The 17,774-nt window shown below is 48.2% G+C and overlaps 1 protein-coding gene across 6 annotated transcripts in view; it reads left to right on the top strand.

The window, feature by feature from the left end:
• Nucleotides 1-3,217: 3,217 nt before the first annotated feature.
• Nucleotides 3,218-17,774, top strand: part of GATAD2A (GATA zinc finger domain containing 2A) — a gene marked incomplete at both ends in the record, with an annotated part of 27,822 nt that continues 13,265 nt past the window's right edge. For all 6 annotated transcript variants that reach the window (XM_084251126.1, XM_084251129.1, XM_084251127.1 and 3 more), the window contains one exon: nt 3,218-3,480. In XM_084251126.1, the coding sequence (XP_084107252.1) occupies nt 3,218-3,480 (263 nt within the window). The remainder of the gene's footprint in view (nt 3,481-17,774) is intronic.

A 17,774-nucleotide genomic window follows, 5' to 3' on the forward strand; every position in this document is an offset into this window, starting at 1 on the left:
CGATGACTAGATAGCGCTGACTTTAACCCCTGTACCACCAGGGAGGCCCCTACTCTTTTTTTTTTCCCCTAAAGTCGGGAAGTTTACTGACCTGGTGTCCCTGACTTGTGCCAGGAGCTCCCTATTTATTGGTTTTGAGGCCTGTTTAAAAATTCTGGTTCTTGCTACAGCGTGGTTTACTCTTTTGGAGTTGTTTTAGAACAAGTTTTCTACCTGAGGTTCTCAGACCAGTTGGTTAACATAGTTTTACTAAAGTAAAGTAACTTTCGGTAGAGGTGATTGAAACTTGCCTCTAACACAAGTCCTTGTTTCAGGATTCTGCCCAGAACTTGGTGTCCCATTGCCTGTGATGCAGGCAATCATGTACCTCCCCCATCCCAATAGCTACTGCCACGGGGACCACAATATCCAGCTGTGTGAGAGGGCCTGCTGGCTGTGTAGCCACTGCTGTCAGGCTGCAGTCCCCTTGTGTGCCAACCCCCTCTTGCCAAAAATTTTGAAGTGGATCTTAATGTGCTCATTGGGGTCATTCAGCTTCTTTACCTGCTTTTAGTTTCCTGATGCACCTCTTCAGTACTTTCTGCAGAAGTCCTAGTAATACTCCATCTTCCAGGCTGGGTTTCCTGGTTTTGTGCCTTAAGGGTGGTCCAGGTTTCTGCCCCATATACTGGGGGTATACTTCCCCTCCTCCTGCCAGCTTCTCCCTTCCTAAGCTCACAGGCCCCACGACAGGGGATTGGCCATTAGCAGGCCATACTGGGTGCCAGCAGCCAGCCGCCAGAGAAGGTTTCACTGAGTGAGAAGTCTTAGCACTCAGTGCCTGCCCCCATGCTATTTACCCTTCAGTTGTGCTTTCCTTCACATGGTGGGGAGAAGTAAGGCAGGTCCCCCAGGGTGACCTGCCTCTGTGGGTGAAGCCAGTTGTTCTGAGCTGGGTTGGCAGAGTTCCAGTCTGGGTTTCAGGATGAGCTTCCTGCTGTGCACACAGAACATGTAGATGTCTCCTGGGCCCTCGCAGGGCTGGAGTGGACTGCCTTGTGGACAACTGAGGCTCTGCTCTGGCCTCTCATAACTGCTAATCCTATACAAGCCACTAAAAGTGAAACACACAGCCATCTGGCTGGCCTAGTTCCTGGCACACTGTAATTTCGGTTCGGTCCCCTTTATTTGATGCACATTTTGGTGCCTGGGTTTAGATGAACTTGTGGAATGGAGCCTGGGGCCTATGCTTTGCTCTGGAGCAGAGACATTAGAGGGGAAATATGGGGACCTGAGTGTAGGGTTGAGGAAGTACAGCAATGTGGGTTCGAGTGCATTCTTCTATCCACTTGGGACCCCTCCCTGGGGTCACCAGCAGTTCAGGAGCTTCACCTTTAGGGGACGAATTCCCTTTGACTACAGTGTGGCCCTCTTTGCTAAGGTCATTCTCTCCTCATCTTGCCACCAGACAGGTTCCTCCCTGTCATGGGCTTGTTTATATGAACCTACAGTCTAAGTCTGCCACTGAATCACTCAGATGTTCCTTCCTGTGGCAGGAGAGATGACCCTTCCCTTTGATAGGGAGGAAGGGGGGGCAGTCTTATCTGCAACCTCATGGGGAGACTGGACAGAGTTGGCCAGGATGTATGGTCATGTCAGAGAATGGACAGAAACCAGAGATCTTAAGGCGAAGAGAGACAGGGCAATGAGGACATACTCTCCACTTGGGAGGTGGTGTAGGGTGGGAGATGTGGGTGAGAGTGAGGATGGGAGGGTGTGGGGTGAGGGAATCTGCCAGGAGGGGTAGAGACTGAAGGTGAGCCTGGCTTTGCCCTTCGAGATAATGGTGGGCACTTCAGTATGACAGGAACTTTGGAAGACCAATTTATTCAGTGACCTTTTGGGCCACCTGTATGAGCAATGTCTGGGTGCCAGAGCATGGAGTAGCTGTCATTTTCCTTCCAGGGATGGGTCCAGGGCTCGTGATCCTCTCTCTTGCACCCAAGTGAAGTCATCTCCATTGGGAAGGCTGCAGAGAGTGAGCTCAGGAGTACCCCCCATGTATGGTAACCCTGCCTCAAGTACTCCCTGCCTCTAGAAGGTGGGCTACATTGAGGACAGGCCTCCAGGTGAGGAAATGAGGCACTGGATGCTCTTTGTGGATCTTGATAGAAGCTGGTGACCTTGAGTTTGGAGTATACATAAATAAGAATCAGGTACTTAGAGGTACCTGCATAGGTGGAAGTCCCGCATAGGGACACGTGTAGCACTTGCAGGGATTTTCCCAGTCTGGCCTCTGAATTCTGTTATGTCCTTGATGAACTTAGTGATGTTTTAGACCCTCCTCTCACAGTCTCGGTGTCTTGCTGTTGTGACGTTGAGGCCCCTTTAAGAGCAGGCCTGTGTCCCAGACTCTGTCGTGGAATGCCAGCCGCCTCCTACAGACAGACATCCCTGCTGTCCCTCCTGTCTCTGTGAGGGTTAACAGCACTTCAGCTTGTTGTCTGGAACCGGTTCAGACTGGTTTTCTGGAAAGTGCTTTGTCTCTCAGACTGAATCCTGGGAAGGGTCATGTGGAGCCCAGTGATGTCATGGCATCAAAAACTGACTCAGCTGTTTTTCCTCTTCTTTCTTTCTTTTAAATCAAGATATGTGTGTACTGCAGGTACAGGACTTGGGCACAGTACTGGGCCAGGCCTCATCCCACTCATTTGACTTCACTGGCATCCAGAGGGTTAAATGTGACCCCCACTGCTCACTCCCTGAGGTGAGCAGGCAGTGAGGAGGCCCTATAGGGAACGGGAGAAAAGGGTCAGTCTGAGACAGTTAGAGCAGGACTGGGCTGCTTGTGACCCTGTTCCTGCCCAGCATGGTTCCCCTTCCCCTCTCCAGACACCTCTAGCAAGTGCTCAGAGTCCCATAGCGGCAGGTTCAGATGCAGGGGTTTCCCTATTTACTCTGGAGTCTGCAGTGCAGAGAGTTCCCCTTCTTTCTGATAAGCAGCCACCTTGCATTGTTCCCATTCAGGACCTTGGCCCTGAATTGGGGTTGCACAAATCTTTGCTTCCCAAACACCCCTGCTTCCTGCCCAGCCTTCCTCAGGGCAGAGGAATACCTGGTTTAGCCATTGTCATGTGGCAAGGAAAACACTTTACGCTGACACAAAGCAGTTTCTAAATAGGTAGCAACTTCACTTTGCCAAATTTAAATGTAGTGTTTTCTTCCCTCCAAGTTCAGAATGACCGAAGAAGCATGCCGGACACGAAGTCAGAAACGAGTGCTTGACCGGGATCCAGCAGAGGATGATGCGGAGAGCAAGAAAATAAAGATGGAAAGAGGATTGTTGACTTCAGATTTAAACACTGATGGAGACACAAGAGTGACACCCGAGCCTGGTGCAGGCCCATCCCAAGGACTGCTAAGGGGGCCAGAGTCTGTGGCTGCGGGTAGAAGTGAAGGGCAGACAAGTGACGGGCCCGTGGACATGCGCACCTCCCACAGGTGAGTGTGAGGCATTGTGGGGGGTAGTGGGGAAAGGCTGGTTCTGGCCTGTAGGAAGCAGCTTTTGGTGGGTTGTCACGGAGATAGCATTTACCCTCCTCCCAGCAACTGTGCCATCCTATACCTGGACATCAGTGACAGGGGCGAAATGAGGGGGGGTTATCACAGGGGAGAAGCATTCTGTTCTCTTCACTAAACTCAACTGCTGTCTGTGCAACTTGGTGCTTTTGGTTTGTGGGAAAACTTGAGGTGGTTGTTTGCTTGTGCCTCCCTGCTTTTAAGTCTGAGGCACAGAGGCCAGGGGTCCTAAACCTGCCTATGTCACATTATTGGGGGCAGAGTCAGGTGCCAGTGCCCCTCACAGGCAGCACACCGCAAGTAGTGTTCTATTTGGGTCTTCTGTGACTGCTCTGTGGCTCTCATTGATAGTTGTTACTTCAAGAGTAACTTTCTGGATACTCAGTTATTGTGAGATTCTTAAGGAAAAAGCTTGAGAGGTAAGATTCCATATTCCATCTCAAAATCTTTTTTTCTCCCTTAAAGAGGGTGTCACTGGCACCCTCTTGGAGCTCTGGTGAGGTCCTTGCTCTTTGAGAATGTCCATACTCAGCTGTCCTGTGAGCCCAGTGCCCTATGTGGGCGCGTTAACTAGCCCATAGTTTCTCTGGTTTGTCCCTCATCTCCCTTCGCTGTTCCCCCTTTCCTGCAGATCCCCCATGTTTCTTTGGGGTGAGAGTGGGATGCAGCAGGTGCAGATCTGGGGACAGTGGGGGTTCCCTGTCTTCCCGTGAGTTTTAGCTAATTCACAGAGGCCTCTGTACAGTCTTGACTGTTGGGATCCTAGGAACTGCAAAGATCATCTGACCAGGTGTTTCTCAGCTTTTAAAACTCTTACTTCTTAAGATAAGTGGGAAAATTTAACCTCTTGCTATTGGGGAATTATCTTACCAGGGGGATGTGCTTCACGTTCCTGCTAACACAAAGGGCCTTTTCTGTCTAGCTCTGGTTTCTGTAGTCCCTGCTCTGAAGCCAGAGCCTTCCTTAAAGTGTCAGAAATAAAATTAAAAGTTCAGTCACGTTTCCCTCCCTTGACTCATATCCTCAGAGCCTCTCAAGTAAGAAGGTAGCCTTCTTTGGGGAGCTCAACTTTGCTTGTTCTCCTGGATTCCTGGGGTACATTTTGTCTGTAATCACCATGCTCCCTTGCGGGGCAGGCCAGTGAATTGTGAGGGAGAAGATAAATGTTGAAGGAGCTCAGAGCTATACCTCAGACCCACATCTTTCTGTTTCCAAAGCCTGGAACTACCTTTGGCCTCTGGACCCTTTAGGCACTAGACTTTGTGCCTGTGTCCATTGGCATCCAACCCAAGGTCACTTAGATGAGGCCATATCCTTTTTTTGAAGTTGATGGGCATGATGTTCCTGTGACACATAAAGACAAGGGACAGAGATTGACCCAAGCACCCAGGGCATGTGTGAAATGGTGTGAGAGCAGAGCCAGTTTTGGAGTCTAGCAGGCAGTGGGGGTCATGCACATCCCTGACTGACCTTAGTCAGTCTTCATTTGTAAATGGGTGGTGACAGATGTGTGTCAGTCCTGGTACAGGAGGAAACACTGATGACAACTGACCTTCGGTCTTTAGCTCCACTCAGAATTAAATGTTGTCTGTTTTTTTGTTTGTTTGTTTGTTTTTCTTTTTGTGGGACCCTCGCCAGCGGCCAGGTAACGAACCGGCGCTGCAGAGGCTCAACCGCCGCGCCACCAGGGGAGGCCCTAAATGTTGTCTGTTTAGCTGGTGTCTCCATGGGTTCTTACATAGAATTTTCTGTCTGGCTCATTGGAGAGGTGCAGTTTGGACAGAGTTATCCTCAAACTACAATCTGTTCTGGAATGAATGGCTGGCAGTTTCTGTGGTAGAATAGCCATTGACAGCTCCTGGCTTGACATCTTGGGGAATCTCCCCTACCATGTATGGTGGTTACTTTGTGAACTTCTAGGTTAGTGTGGATTCCCTTCGGAGCAGATGAAAACACAACTTACTATATTACAGTTGAGTCTGGCTGGAGTGCTGTGGTTTTAGGCTCATTGGGTCTTGTGACGTGAGCATGCTGTTTGAAATTCTTGTGCTGAGAGGATATCATTCTCTCTTCTAATAGAGGTATAGAACACCCAATGTGGTATACAATGTGTGTCACTGATGGATTTCCACAAATGGCACATAGCTCCTTGTAACTACAGTCATGAAGCAAAAGTAGCCCCGTGCTCATTTGTGAAATATTAATGCCTTAGTGAAAACAATGAGAATGATTTGGCCTGTAGCTCCTCCCATATCCTCTCATCACTCCACTGGTGAGGAGAACCTGCTTGGCACCTGCAGACTGCCAAGACCAACAGCTTCTCTGGGATCAGAAGGACTTGCTGAGTTTGTAGTGGTGTTTGTGGCCTTGTTAGAGACAGGCAGGTAGGGAGGGGTGTTGACTCTATAGCTAACAGTTGCAATCAGGGTGGGCATGGCACAATAGCAGAACTACCTAAAGAAATAATGGCCAAAAGCATGTTGAGAAGCTCATCCAAGAAACCAACTAAACCTTGTCAAGAAGCATAATTACATCATGGGTACTGGGATAGGTCACTGTTGAAAGTCAAAAAAAAAAAAAAAAAAAAAAGAACCTTGAAAGCAGCAAGAGAAAAGATCTCCAAACGTTGGAGATCTGTCATGCCACTTCTACTTAAGACAGGAAACCAGAAATAGTCCTCAAAGAAGAAAACAACCTAGAATTCTATGTCCAATGACACTATCTTTCAGAAATGAAGAAAAAGACATTTTTAGGTATACAGAGACAGAGAATCCATTGCTGGTAAATCTGCTAGTTCTTCTGGCTGAAAGGGAATAATGTGCTGGTAACTATAAGGAGGAGATAAAAGGTGTTGTTAATGGTACATATGAGGGTTACATGGAAAAGACATTGAATCTTTTATTTCTTTTTACTTAAAACATACGACATTATATAAAGTGTTAAGTGTAACTTAATATGGGGCAGAATTGATAAATACAGCTGTTTCAGATCTCTGGAAATTGACCAAAGGCATGGCATTATCTGTTGTATTTGTAGCATATCTAGATAAGGATATATGTGACAGTGATGGCAAAAAAGAGGAAGAATGAAGTGAAACTGGGTTGGATTAATACTAGATCAAGTTAGTATTAATCTGAAGTAGACTGTGATAAATTAAGGTGATGATTGTAACCCCTAGAGCAACAATTAAAATATTAGCTTTATAGGAAAAAAACAACAACCAATCAACAGGAGAATTTAGAGGGCCTCCCCTGGTGGCGCAGCGGTTGAGTGCTGGGTTGCGAGGCTGCCTGCAGCCTCTGCAGCGCCAGTTCGATCCCCGGCCACCAGTGAGGGTCCTACCAAAAAACAAAAAAAACAGGAGAACTTAGAGGTTTTCTAAAAAATATTTAATACAAAAGAAGGCAGTCAGTGAGGATGGGGGGAGGGGAGCAAGAGGAAGTTGTGTAGAGAACATATAACAAAATGATAAATGTAAATCCAATCATATTAATAATTGTATTAATGTGAATGGTTTAACATAAATCCCAGTCAAAAAGCAGAGATTATCAGATGGGGTAGAAAAAGCAAGATCTTTTCAATGCTTAATTATGTATTGTGTATAACAGACACCCCTTATGTGGACAAAAAGATGGGAAAAGATATAAAAATTGGATTGACTATATTAGCTCAAATAAAATACACTTTACTAGAGCCAGAGAGAGGCATTCCAACAATACACCAGCAAAATAAAACAGTAAACACACAACTCAAAACAGAACCCCAGTATACATAAGGCATAAACTGGTAAGATTGAGTCATAATTTATTATTAGAGATTTCAATATTAAGCTCTTAATAATTGGTAGAGCAACACAAAAGAAAATGTTCTAGAAGACATAGCTACACTGGCAACCCGTTTGGCAGAACTGTTGTCTCTGTAGAGCACCCCACCAGGTCACCATATCACTCATCTCGTGCATGTGCAACACTCTCCAAGGTAGGCCCTGTGTTAGGCTGTCAATCAAGTCTTAAGGACAACTGTATGAAAAAGATAATAGCAAGTGTTGGTGAGAATGTGGAGAAACTGGAGTCCTTGTATTTTGGTGGCACTGTAAAATGCCATAATCAAGTTTGTCAGTTTCTTAGAAAGGTAGAGATAATTTACCATCTGACTCAGCAATCTAGCAAATGTACCCCAGTGAGATGAAAACATATGTCCACACAAGGACAGCTACGTGGTTTTCCAAAGCCGCATGATTCATAATAGCCAAAAAAGGGGGAAACAATCCAGATATCCATAGATAAAGAAAGCACACTGTCCTTATCCTTAGAGTAATTTACTGCTCAGTTATCAAAAGGAGATGTCAAAGCAGGTGCAATATGGATGGACCTCAAACGTTGCATACCAAGGGGGCACCAAACTCAGAAACTTTTTATCATATAATTTCATCTATAGGAAGAGTTCAAGAAAGCAGACTTCTTGAGAGAGAGAGTGATTGATTGGGCGGGGAGGTGGTGGAGCAATGGGGACAGATAGACACAAGGGGTGGTGGAGGTGTTCTAAACTTGTGGTTGCACAACTCTAAATTTGTGAAAACTCCATGGACTTCTTAACAAGGGGTGGATTTTGTGGTAAATATGGAGGTAACAAACATTCAGGTACCGTGTACAACAATATACAAGTTAAAAATAAATGGAGGTTAAAATAGTTTGGTTTCTGTTCTAACATCCAAAAATGTGCTCACATATAAACAAGAATCTACTGTGAGGCCAATCCAAAGGTCATGGACATTTACTGCCTCCGCTTCACCCCCAAGTGGACCATTGGTGAGGCTAGAGCTTGAGCTGGGGCAGGTGGAGCAAGTTGCCTTCAAAGTTGTTTTGTTTCTGTGATAAGTAGATTCTGCTCCTGTACTTCCCTATAGAGGAGAATATCTGTCATAAATTGTTGATCTTCAGAACTCATCTGGACAGGTGAGAGCAGCTTGGTATTTTCATTTCTTTCCTCTTGAGTAGAAAGCCATGAGCTCCTCTGCAGAGGTCCTGCACCTGAAAGGTAGAGGCTTGGTTCCTGTGGCCCAAGCCATAGGAATGTGGAGTGTGGGTTTCACTGAAATCATGTTCAAGTGTGTCTTTTTCAGAGTTAACATTCCTGGCCAGATTGTTGGCGGGCCGTGGCCAACCCTGCTCTGTAACAGGCACTGTCCTTGAGGACAGAGATGACAGGACAGGATCTGATTTTCTCAGCCACTTTCTGGGGCATTGTGTTGTGAAGGGACATGCACAAGTGTTGGGGGAAAAGATGCCGCCTTGCGAGATATGGCCCACAGGGGATGGGATTGATGGATACTAAGCTGATCATCTCTACTTCCTCACCTAAACTGGCAGGAAACACAGTCTGGCTGCCCAGGTTATTAGGGGCTGCCTGTTGCTGGCTTCTTTGGGGTTTGTGGTCTATGAGCAGCTATGCATCTCCCTTTATTCCCTTTGTGTTTTGAGTCTCCTTTGCTGTGGGATTGAACTTTGCTCAGGTTCTTGCCATGCCCTATGGCATGGGAGTGATATGTTCTTTTTTTTTTTTTAATAGAGGCATATTTATTTATTTGTTTGTTTGTTTTTTGTTTATACATGCACTGGGTACAGTCAGAAGCGCAGGAGGGTGAGAGAATTCGCCAGAGCCAGAGCGGGGAGCAGAGCAGGCAGAAGGACCAAAGTACACTGCTGAGGGGAGCAGCGGGCGGCAGGAGAGGTCTGCGCGCCATGTGGGACCCTCCTCCGGTGGCCAGGGAGCAGCCAGGGATCGAACCGGCCCTGCAGAGGCTGCGGGCAGCTTCGCAACCCAGCGCTCAACCGCTGTGCCACCGGGGAGGCCCGGAGTGATATGTTCTCATATGGACTTCTTTCCATCTTTCTATCTTCCTGGTTAAGCTTTAAAGACTGTAAAATGCATTGTCTACAAAGTGGGGCACCTTTTTTGAAGCTGATATTCTTGGTGGCACACTCACTCTCCATTCTTTTGGAACTTTGGCATCCACCAAGAGCAGTAGGATGAAACAACATCCTGTAGAAACCAGTCACTACCCTCACCCAGGGAATTTACAATCCCGTCTCTGATCCTGAGGTGGGGCATGGTGAGTGTGGTATGTGTGACCATATTGACCATGCCTACATATGTGCCCATAGTCTTCAAAATTGAAAACTTCTCTGAAAGCAACATACTCTTGTAACTGCCTGCCATCTGTATTGGGGGCCATGTGAATGGCCTGGTTACACTCTAAAGGTGGGGGCGAGGGCCAGAAAAGGGTATGCGTCATTTGTCCAAGGTAACTCCATAGCTCTTAGATGAGTCCTTGTTAGGCATTTTGGGAGGGGAAAAATAACGCAAACAGGGTTGCTGGTATGTGTCGCGTGAGCCTCTTCTGGGTTTTCCACATCAGGTCCACTGTGTAGTCCAAAGTCTTGTCAGGATACAGAACTTTTCATCACCCTGCAAAGCTCCAAGCATTCCCTGACTTGGCATACATTCTTGACTAGCCATACACTCCTGACTAGCCTTGCCTCTTCTCAGACTCCTGGAAACGAAGTCATGTGGCATGCGTAGTGATCTGGCTTCTCACTTCTTGTGCTTTGGAGGGAGGTGGGGGTGGGGGGGAGTTTCACCTGTGCTGTGTCAGCATTTGCTGAGTGACTGCTGGGTAGACATTAGGTGAGGTCTGGTCTGGGCCTGCTGTGCTTGTTCCTGTAGAAGTCTTCATGTGTCCTCTGATTGTCGTTTCTCTCGTTAATAAATACCCAGGAGTCAATTTGCAGAGTCACTGGATTGGTATGTGTTCAGTTGTTTAAGAAACTAACAGACTTTTTCCACAGAGTGTTGGGGCCATTCTATTCCCGAAGGTGTGCGGAGCTCCAGTTGTTTCACTCTCACTTGGTCTTTACAACCTCAGCTACTGGGCCTTTAGAGAGCTTGGGGCCAGTCCTGGCCTACTTTTCTATCACCTTTCTGTAACACCTTGGCAATGAAAAGGTAATTTCTGCCTTTGTGGGGGTCCTTGCCACCTATGTGCAGACCTGAGCCCCCACCCTGTTCTCAGGACTGCCCCAGCAGCTATGCCTGACCTGTTAGCCTGCTATCTGCTGGAATGTATATTGAGCTGGTTAGGAATAAGCTAGGTTGTGGGTGTGGTGTGGTCCCTCTCTTGGTTCCCTGACATAGGACAACATTGAAAGTGTCAAATCTAGAGCCTGTTTTCCTTTTGCATGGTCACCATCTCTCTGGGTCTGGGAGCTCCACATTGGGAGGCTCTCTGGAGTTCAGCCTCCCCACTCCTGTGAGGTCTGCTTGCTGTCTTCCACTTGCTTTTTCTGTTTGTGCTGGTGGCTTCCAGGAGAGGCCACAGTCCCAGGGAGGCTCCCTCAGCTCTGCCTAGAAGGAGCCTGCTTGAGTTTTTCACTGTTCTCTGTGCACAAAAGAGGTATGTCCTTTGGAAATGGGTCCCTAGCTCCATGTCCCTTCCCTATATCAGTTGTGCCTTCTAAACATCTGGGCCTCTTTGTGTCTCATCATTCTTGGCCTTGCCTCTTCCCCTGTAGGCTCCCCGTCCAAATTCTGTATTTCCCACCTACCTTGATTCTGAACCATATCTAATCCCACATTTGAAATAATTGAAATTTGAGGGGCTCACCTCATTTCTAAAAATCATTAGATCATTTGAGGGTATTTCTGGGTGACAGATTCTGGGCTATGTTCCTGACACCTAGAGTAATCGAGCTCACACAGGGCATAATGTGTGTCAGCCTAGTGACAGGTAAGGACTGCTCCTTTGCCACCTCCTGTATCTGTCATGGCACCCACCCTCCTTTGGCCGTGGATCCAGTGGTCTCTTGCATAGTGGGAACCTTCTGGGGATTTGACTGTGATGGCCCTTGAAAGGGACATAAGGCCATTGTAGCTATTGAGGCAAGTACCTGTGTGCACTGGCCCCCAATATGAGGGTCCTCCTCACAGATTTGCACGTTGAACAGATGATTTCCTTACTTTGAAGTTGTTTGGTGTCATTCTGCGGGGCAATTTGATGCTTCTCAGCTGTACTCTTGCTAGAGCTTTGTCACATGCTGGCAGCTCCTCAGCCTGTACCTGTGCCTTTGCCATGCTGGGCATTCCTGAAGTGGGTTTCTGACTACTTTGTCCTGCAGCTTAGAAGCTTTCAACATATGTGGCTTTTTCTCTTGCAACATCAAAAGCAGTTATACCAGGACATGTGACTGACCTAGGGGGCAGATGCTGACCTGTGGGTCCTTTGCTGTACCTCATAAACACTACTTTTGTCTTTGAATGCCAATGAGGGGTGTATGGGAGGGACCTCCCAAGGGCAGGACGTAGCTCAGGTGAGGCAAGCAGGAGTTAACTGGGAGGAGCATTTTCTCAGTGAGTGAAGGTGCTGGAAGGAAGGGAGAGCAGGGCTGGGGGCAGAAGGTTTCCTGGGTTATAATCTGAGTCCAGGGGCAGCAGGTGTTGGGAAAGCATGTGGGGGTTTGGCCAGCCCCTCCTTCCCCCTGGCCGCCCATTTCATCTTAAGTAGGGCTGGCCTTTGTTGAGCCTTGGACTTCCGGTGTGGTTCTGTGAGGCCTGTCACTGTGCAGGTGAGAAAAGCTGGGGACTCGTGGATAATAAGAGTAATGGAGGGCCTCCCTGGTGGCGCAGCGGTTGAGCGCTGGGTTGCGAAGCTACCCGCAGCCTCTGCAGCGCCGGTTCGATCCCCGGCTGCTCCCCGGCCACCAGAGGAGGGTCCCACATGGCGCGCAGACCTCTCCTGCCGCCCGCTGCTCCCCTCAGCAGTGTACTTCGGTCCTTCTGCCTGCTCTGCTCCCCGCTCTGGCTCTGGTGAATTCTCTCACCCTCCTGCGCTTCTGACTGTACCCAGTGCTTGTATAAACCAGTGCATGTATAAACCAAACAAACAAACAAATAAATAAAAACATGCCTCTATTAAAAAAAAAAAAAAAGAGTAATGGAGAGGAGGATGGGTGGATGCAAGACCCTAGTGGGAAGAGGGAGATGACAGTCCTGTCCAGGCCAGGTCAGCTGCCTCTGGAGGCATTGAGTTCCCTGTGGGCAAGGAGATCTGAATGTTGTGATGCAGGCCCTGTGGGAGGTCCTACAGGAGGTGGGGGATGCAGAGTGGGGAACAGAACAGGCAGACTGACGAAATACACTGCTGAGGGGAGCGGCGGGCGAGAAAGGAGAGGTCTGCTGCGCCATGTGGGACCCTCACCGGCTGGCCTGGATTGAACCTGCACTGAAGAGGCTGCGGACAGCTTCACAGCGTGGCGCTTAACCACCTGCGCCACCTGCGGAGGCCCAGTCTGCCTGTTCTGTTCTCTGCTGTGTCTCTAGTGAATCCTCTCACCCTCCTGCATATCAGGCCTGTAGCCCAGTTCTTGTATACATGAGTAGATCTTTAAAAAAAAGATTTTTTTTTTATTTATGCATACAAGAGCTGGGGTGTAGGGCAGCGGTGTGTGTGTGTGTGTGGGGGGTGTGTGTGTGAGAGAGGATTCGCCAGCAACAAGAGTTGGGAGCAGAGCTCGTGCATTGACTGAAATACACTGCGGAGGGGAGCAGCAGGTGAAACAGGAGAGGTCAGTGCCATGTGGGTTAGCTGCCTGGTTGGGGATGGAACTCGTGGGTGCTGTAATGGCTGCCGATAACTTCATAGTGCTGAGACTTAACCTCTTGTATCACCAGGGAGTCCCTGTGTGGGCTGTTTTAAAGGCAACAAGAACAGGGCTCCCAGATTTGGTTGGTTTATGATTGAATAGGGAGATGATGGCATATCTGAGAGTAAGTCCTATTAAATTTTAGTATGTCTCACTTTTTAAAACACAATTTTGGCAGCAAGAGAAGGCCATGTGGGCTTTGATGCGTTGACTCCACTCAGAAGCCACAGCTCAGACAGTCATCTTTGCTTGTGACAAAAAAAAAAAAAAAAAAAAAAAAACCACTTTGCCAAAGCCCTGGTGCAGCTTCTTTTCCATTTTGCAACCTCAAAAGATGTTTGGTTGTATGGAAAATACCTTAACATTTACTTACTGTTAGAAAATTTGAAAATATTATTTGTTTATTTAAAATGACAATAATAAACCCATGACACGGTAGTTTAAATAACAACTTTTAATAGAAATTAACTATTTTGTAAATCTCTTTAATACTTGGTTTAATAAGTAGACAGCTGGATTCTCCTACCTGCTTCTGTGTTCAGTGTTGTGATACCTTGCTACAGAGTCCAGAGGAGGCACAGGGAATGGTTGGTCTTTTTGGGTAATTTCTTCCTTTAATGCAGCAGCAAAATAATAAATGACCTTTTCCTAACAGTTTAACTGTAGACTCAGACTTCATCAGGAAACTTCTCCTGCTCAGAGTTATATTAAAACCCAGCTGTCTGTCGCACTTTGGACAGAACAGTCCTTTTTTTGTCTCTATGTAAAGTGGCAGTCTCTCCTTGGTACCCTCCCCTCGCCGCCCCCATGCCTCTAGCCTACACCCCAGCTCTTGTATGCATAAATAAATAAATCTTTTTTTTTTTTTTAAATGCTAGTTGACTGAGTTACAGCAACTTTTCAAATACTGTCGTATTTCATTATTCACTGTAACAAATCAGATTAGTGACTGTGTGATCTTTGGGGAAGCTGGTGTGGTCATAGTGCTGAACACAAATTTTCCAAACTTAAATTTTGCTTCTTGTTACTTCTGACTTGATTGTAAGAGACAAAGACTGTAGATGATTTTCCTTGAAGCAGTAGGTACTGCTTTCACCATTTGGGGGAAGATGTCTGCCAGACACAAAATTTGAATGACTACAGTGTATCATCTAGTGTATCATCTGTCTGTCAGTCGTTCAGTTCAGCCGTGCAGACCTCACTTGTGTTTTCTTCAGGAAGTCAACCTCCTTTGTGTGCAGCAGGAGTGCTTTCTCTTGACACCACATGTTAAAAAGTGACATATTCAGGGATTGAGGTTTAATGAATTCAATAGATTATACTTTATCCAAGTTGTTGTCCACAATATGACACCATATTGTGATGTCAGATGAGTACTGGCGTGGCTTAGAACCACTGTCCCTACTTGGTGAGAAGACAGATGTTGTCTCAGTGTTCTTATGACCCAGTGGAGCCCTGAAAGGGTACCAGGGGCTAGGCTGGGAAAGCCACTGCTGCAGGAAAGCCAGTGTGATGAAAAGAGCGCCTACGGGCCGGCCTGTAGGTAGGGGCAGCAGCAAAGGATGCCTGTCAGGACGCTGTTCTCATGTCTCGTGTACATGGTCATTAATGGTCTACTGGGGTCAGATAGTGAAAGGAAAGATTCCCTCATCCCTTGTCCCCCTCCAGAGAGCTCTTATTTCAGGGCGGGTGGCCGGATGAATCAATTACAGCAGAAAAGGTGATTGGGCTGCCTGCATGTAGGGAGGATTCTTTAGGGATGAGGGCTGCTGTTTGTGCCCTTTTATACCTCAGGACACCCCCTTAGAATGAGCAGGTTCCACTGCAAATGAAAAAATCAAGACTGGTTAATGTTTGGTGACTGGGCCAGACTCCTTGGGTCCTCATAGCCACCTGGGCACAGTTCGTCGGCCACTGCTCAGAGCACCTGGGGCAGGGCTGGTGGGGTAGGGGACTTGCCAGCGTAAGGTAGGGAGGATCCAGCAGTCTGAAGCATATGTTTGGTGAAGAGAGTGCTCTCCTGTTCATTAGGAAAGTTCGTGTCACTGCAGGTTGGAAGCTGCATAGTTTTCCTGCACAAGGTAACGTTCCTCTTACTGGGAGTAGATGAGAGGGCAGCAGCCTAGATGTGTGCTTCTTGGTGTGTCGGATATGATGTTCCTCCATGCTGCTGCCAGTTCCTGGGTCCTTGCAGTGCTCTTCATGGGGGTGCTATGACAGAGGAAGGTGGGGACAGTGCTAGCGTTGGTACAGTAGCTGGCAGTCAGGTTGTAAGCTTCTCTCTCTCCTTCCCTCTCCCTCCCTCTCCCTCCTTCCCCCTCCCCTCCCCTTTTTCTTTTACTTTCATGGCTTAGTCTTTTGGGAGCTTGGATTCTGGAGCTCTGTAGCCCCACCTGGCTTGTTGGCAGTGTTCTGAACTCCATAGTGTTCTGAGTTTCCTCACACTGTCACTTTTTTAAAAGATTTATTTATTTATTTTTATTTATATAAGAACTGGGGTACAGGCCAGAGGCATGGGAGGGTGAGAGGATTCACCAGAGACACAGCGGGGAGCAGAACAGGCAGATGGACCGAAGACACTGCTGAGGGTAGCAACGGGCGAGACGAGAGGTCTGCTGTGCCATGTGGGGTCACCTCCCTGGCCAGCCGGGAATCGAACCTGCACTGCAGAGGCTGCAAACAGCTTCATAGCACTGCGCTCAACCCATTGCGCCACCGGGGGGCCCCACTGTCACCTCTTTTTAACCTTGGGGCCTCAGCTGCTGGCACCCCCAGAGTCCTTCAAGTAAAAACAATTCCACCTTTAACCGTTTCAAAAATCATACTTGATAACCTGAGTTAGACTGTCAAAGCTGACAGACTGTGAGATGTCCTCTCTCACCTATGCCTCCTTTCTGGGGGTGCCATCTAGTGTTCTGTAAGCTACAGGTGCCCAGAAAGGGGGGACCTGGATCCCAGTGTAGTGTGTGTGTACATGGCAGCCTTTCTTTTCCCTGGTCCAGCGGCTTGGCCCAGTTACTTGCACACAGGCCACAGGGTGGGGCCTCTGGGAAGAAGACCCTTCTTCAGACCATTCCCCCACTGGAGGACTGGGGTATTGATCAAGCAGTTGGGAAGATTGCACAGAAGCCTACATCGCTGAAAGGTTAACTTCTAAAAATGAAAGACGAAGTACCTCCTCTGTGTTTCTGAGCAGAGCCTGCCTAGTTAACTTAGCTTTCCTGCTGGTGTTGGATCTGACTGTATGCATCAGCTGCTCACAGGCTCCTGTTGCAGTGACTTCTTTGGCGGGTGCCAGTCCTGCAGGCTTCTCACCACCAAGCTGCTGTGTGGTGTTGGGGTCTGTGTGGCTGTGCTGGCTACTGGTCCAGCCGTTGGTCCCGTCTGCACTCACTGAAAGTGGCCTGTCGCTGTTCGCAGCTGTAGTGAGGTCTTCTGGGCCTTCCTATTAGGGAACACTCCTGTGTTCCTAGAAGGAGCCCCAGCTGTACAGAATGGGCCCTTCTTGCCTTACTGATAATTCTTGGAGCAGGCACTATTGAGGCTGGCCTCTGCACCCTGGATCTGGTCACCTAGTTATCTGCTTTGGAGGATCTAGAGTGGGGAAGGGTCTTGCATGTCTTGTCCGTCCTGTGCCTTCTCCACCCCCCACCCCATCTCGCCATGTTCCACTGTGGCTGTGGTAGGGCATGTCCTAGTATAGTTCTAGAGCAATCGTTGATCCGAAGTCTCCAGTAAGGATGGCTGGGCTTCAAAAATTTCATCCCAGCTGCTCACCTCCGTGGCCTCTGTGGCCGAGAAGCAGAATGTGTTCTGACTTCAGGCCCCCACAAAGCAGGCTCCAGGCCTTTTTTTCTTGACATCCAGCCAACAGGGTGTCAAGTTACATGGCTGGGAGAAGCAGTAATGGATGCCAAGGAGGTAGTCAAGGGAGGGGAGGGATCACCAGAGGGCTGAGGCAGGTGGGCCCAGAGCCCAGGGGGCCTAGGGAAGGGAACAGGCACTCCTAGCATCTATTACCTCTGGGTATATGTGTCTTTGACTTTGGGGCACAGGCCATGTCTCTGTGTACAGACACATAGAATATGTCTCTGAGGGAAACCCTGCTCTTAGGGAAAGGAGAGTGCAGTATTGAGTGAGTGTCCCAGGGAGCAACCCTTAGGCCCAAGAGTCTATGGAATATCCCAGAAGCATGTGCATGTCGAGATAGCTGGTACGCAGTACACAAGGGCCTATTGGTGACATTAGCAAGGTGGTAGGACTAACCTGAGAACTGATGGTAACTAGGATATTTGTAGAAGTGATTCTGGAATGGGGAGAGCTTCTTGAATTGGGCACGCCTTCCTAATTCTAAGGGTTGCTTTCTGCCTTTGTCTCAGACACTCGGTGCAGAGGCGCTCCTCCAGTGGGACCACGTTTGCCCACTTCCTTCATTGGTAGCTCTGGTCTCCTGCCAGCCTTCTTGGTTGTACTTACTCCTCATCCCAAGTCTGCATTTGCCATGGCAGCCCTCTGTAC

This window comes from Talpa europaea (assembly GCF_964194135.1).
Source record: "Talpa europaea genome assembly, chromosome: 12".
Classification (NCBI taxonomy): Eukaryota; Metazoa; Chordata; class Mammalia; order Eulipotyphla; family Talpidae; genus Talpa; species Talpa europaea.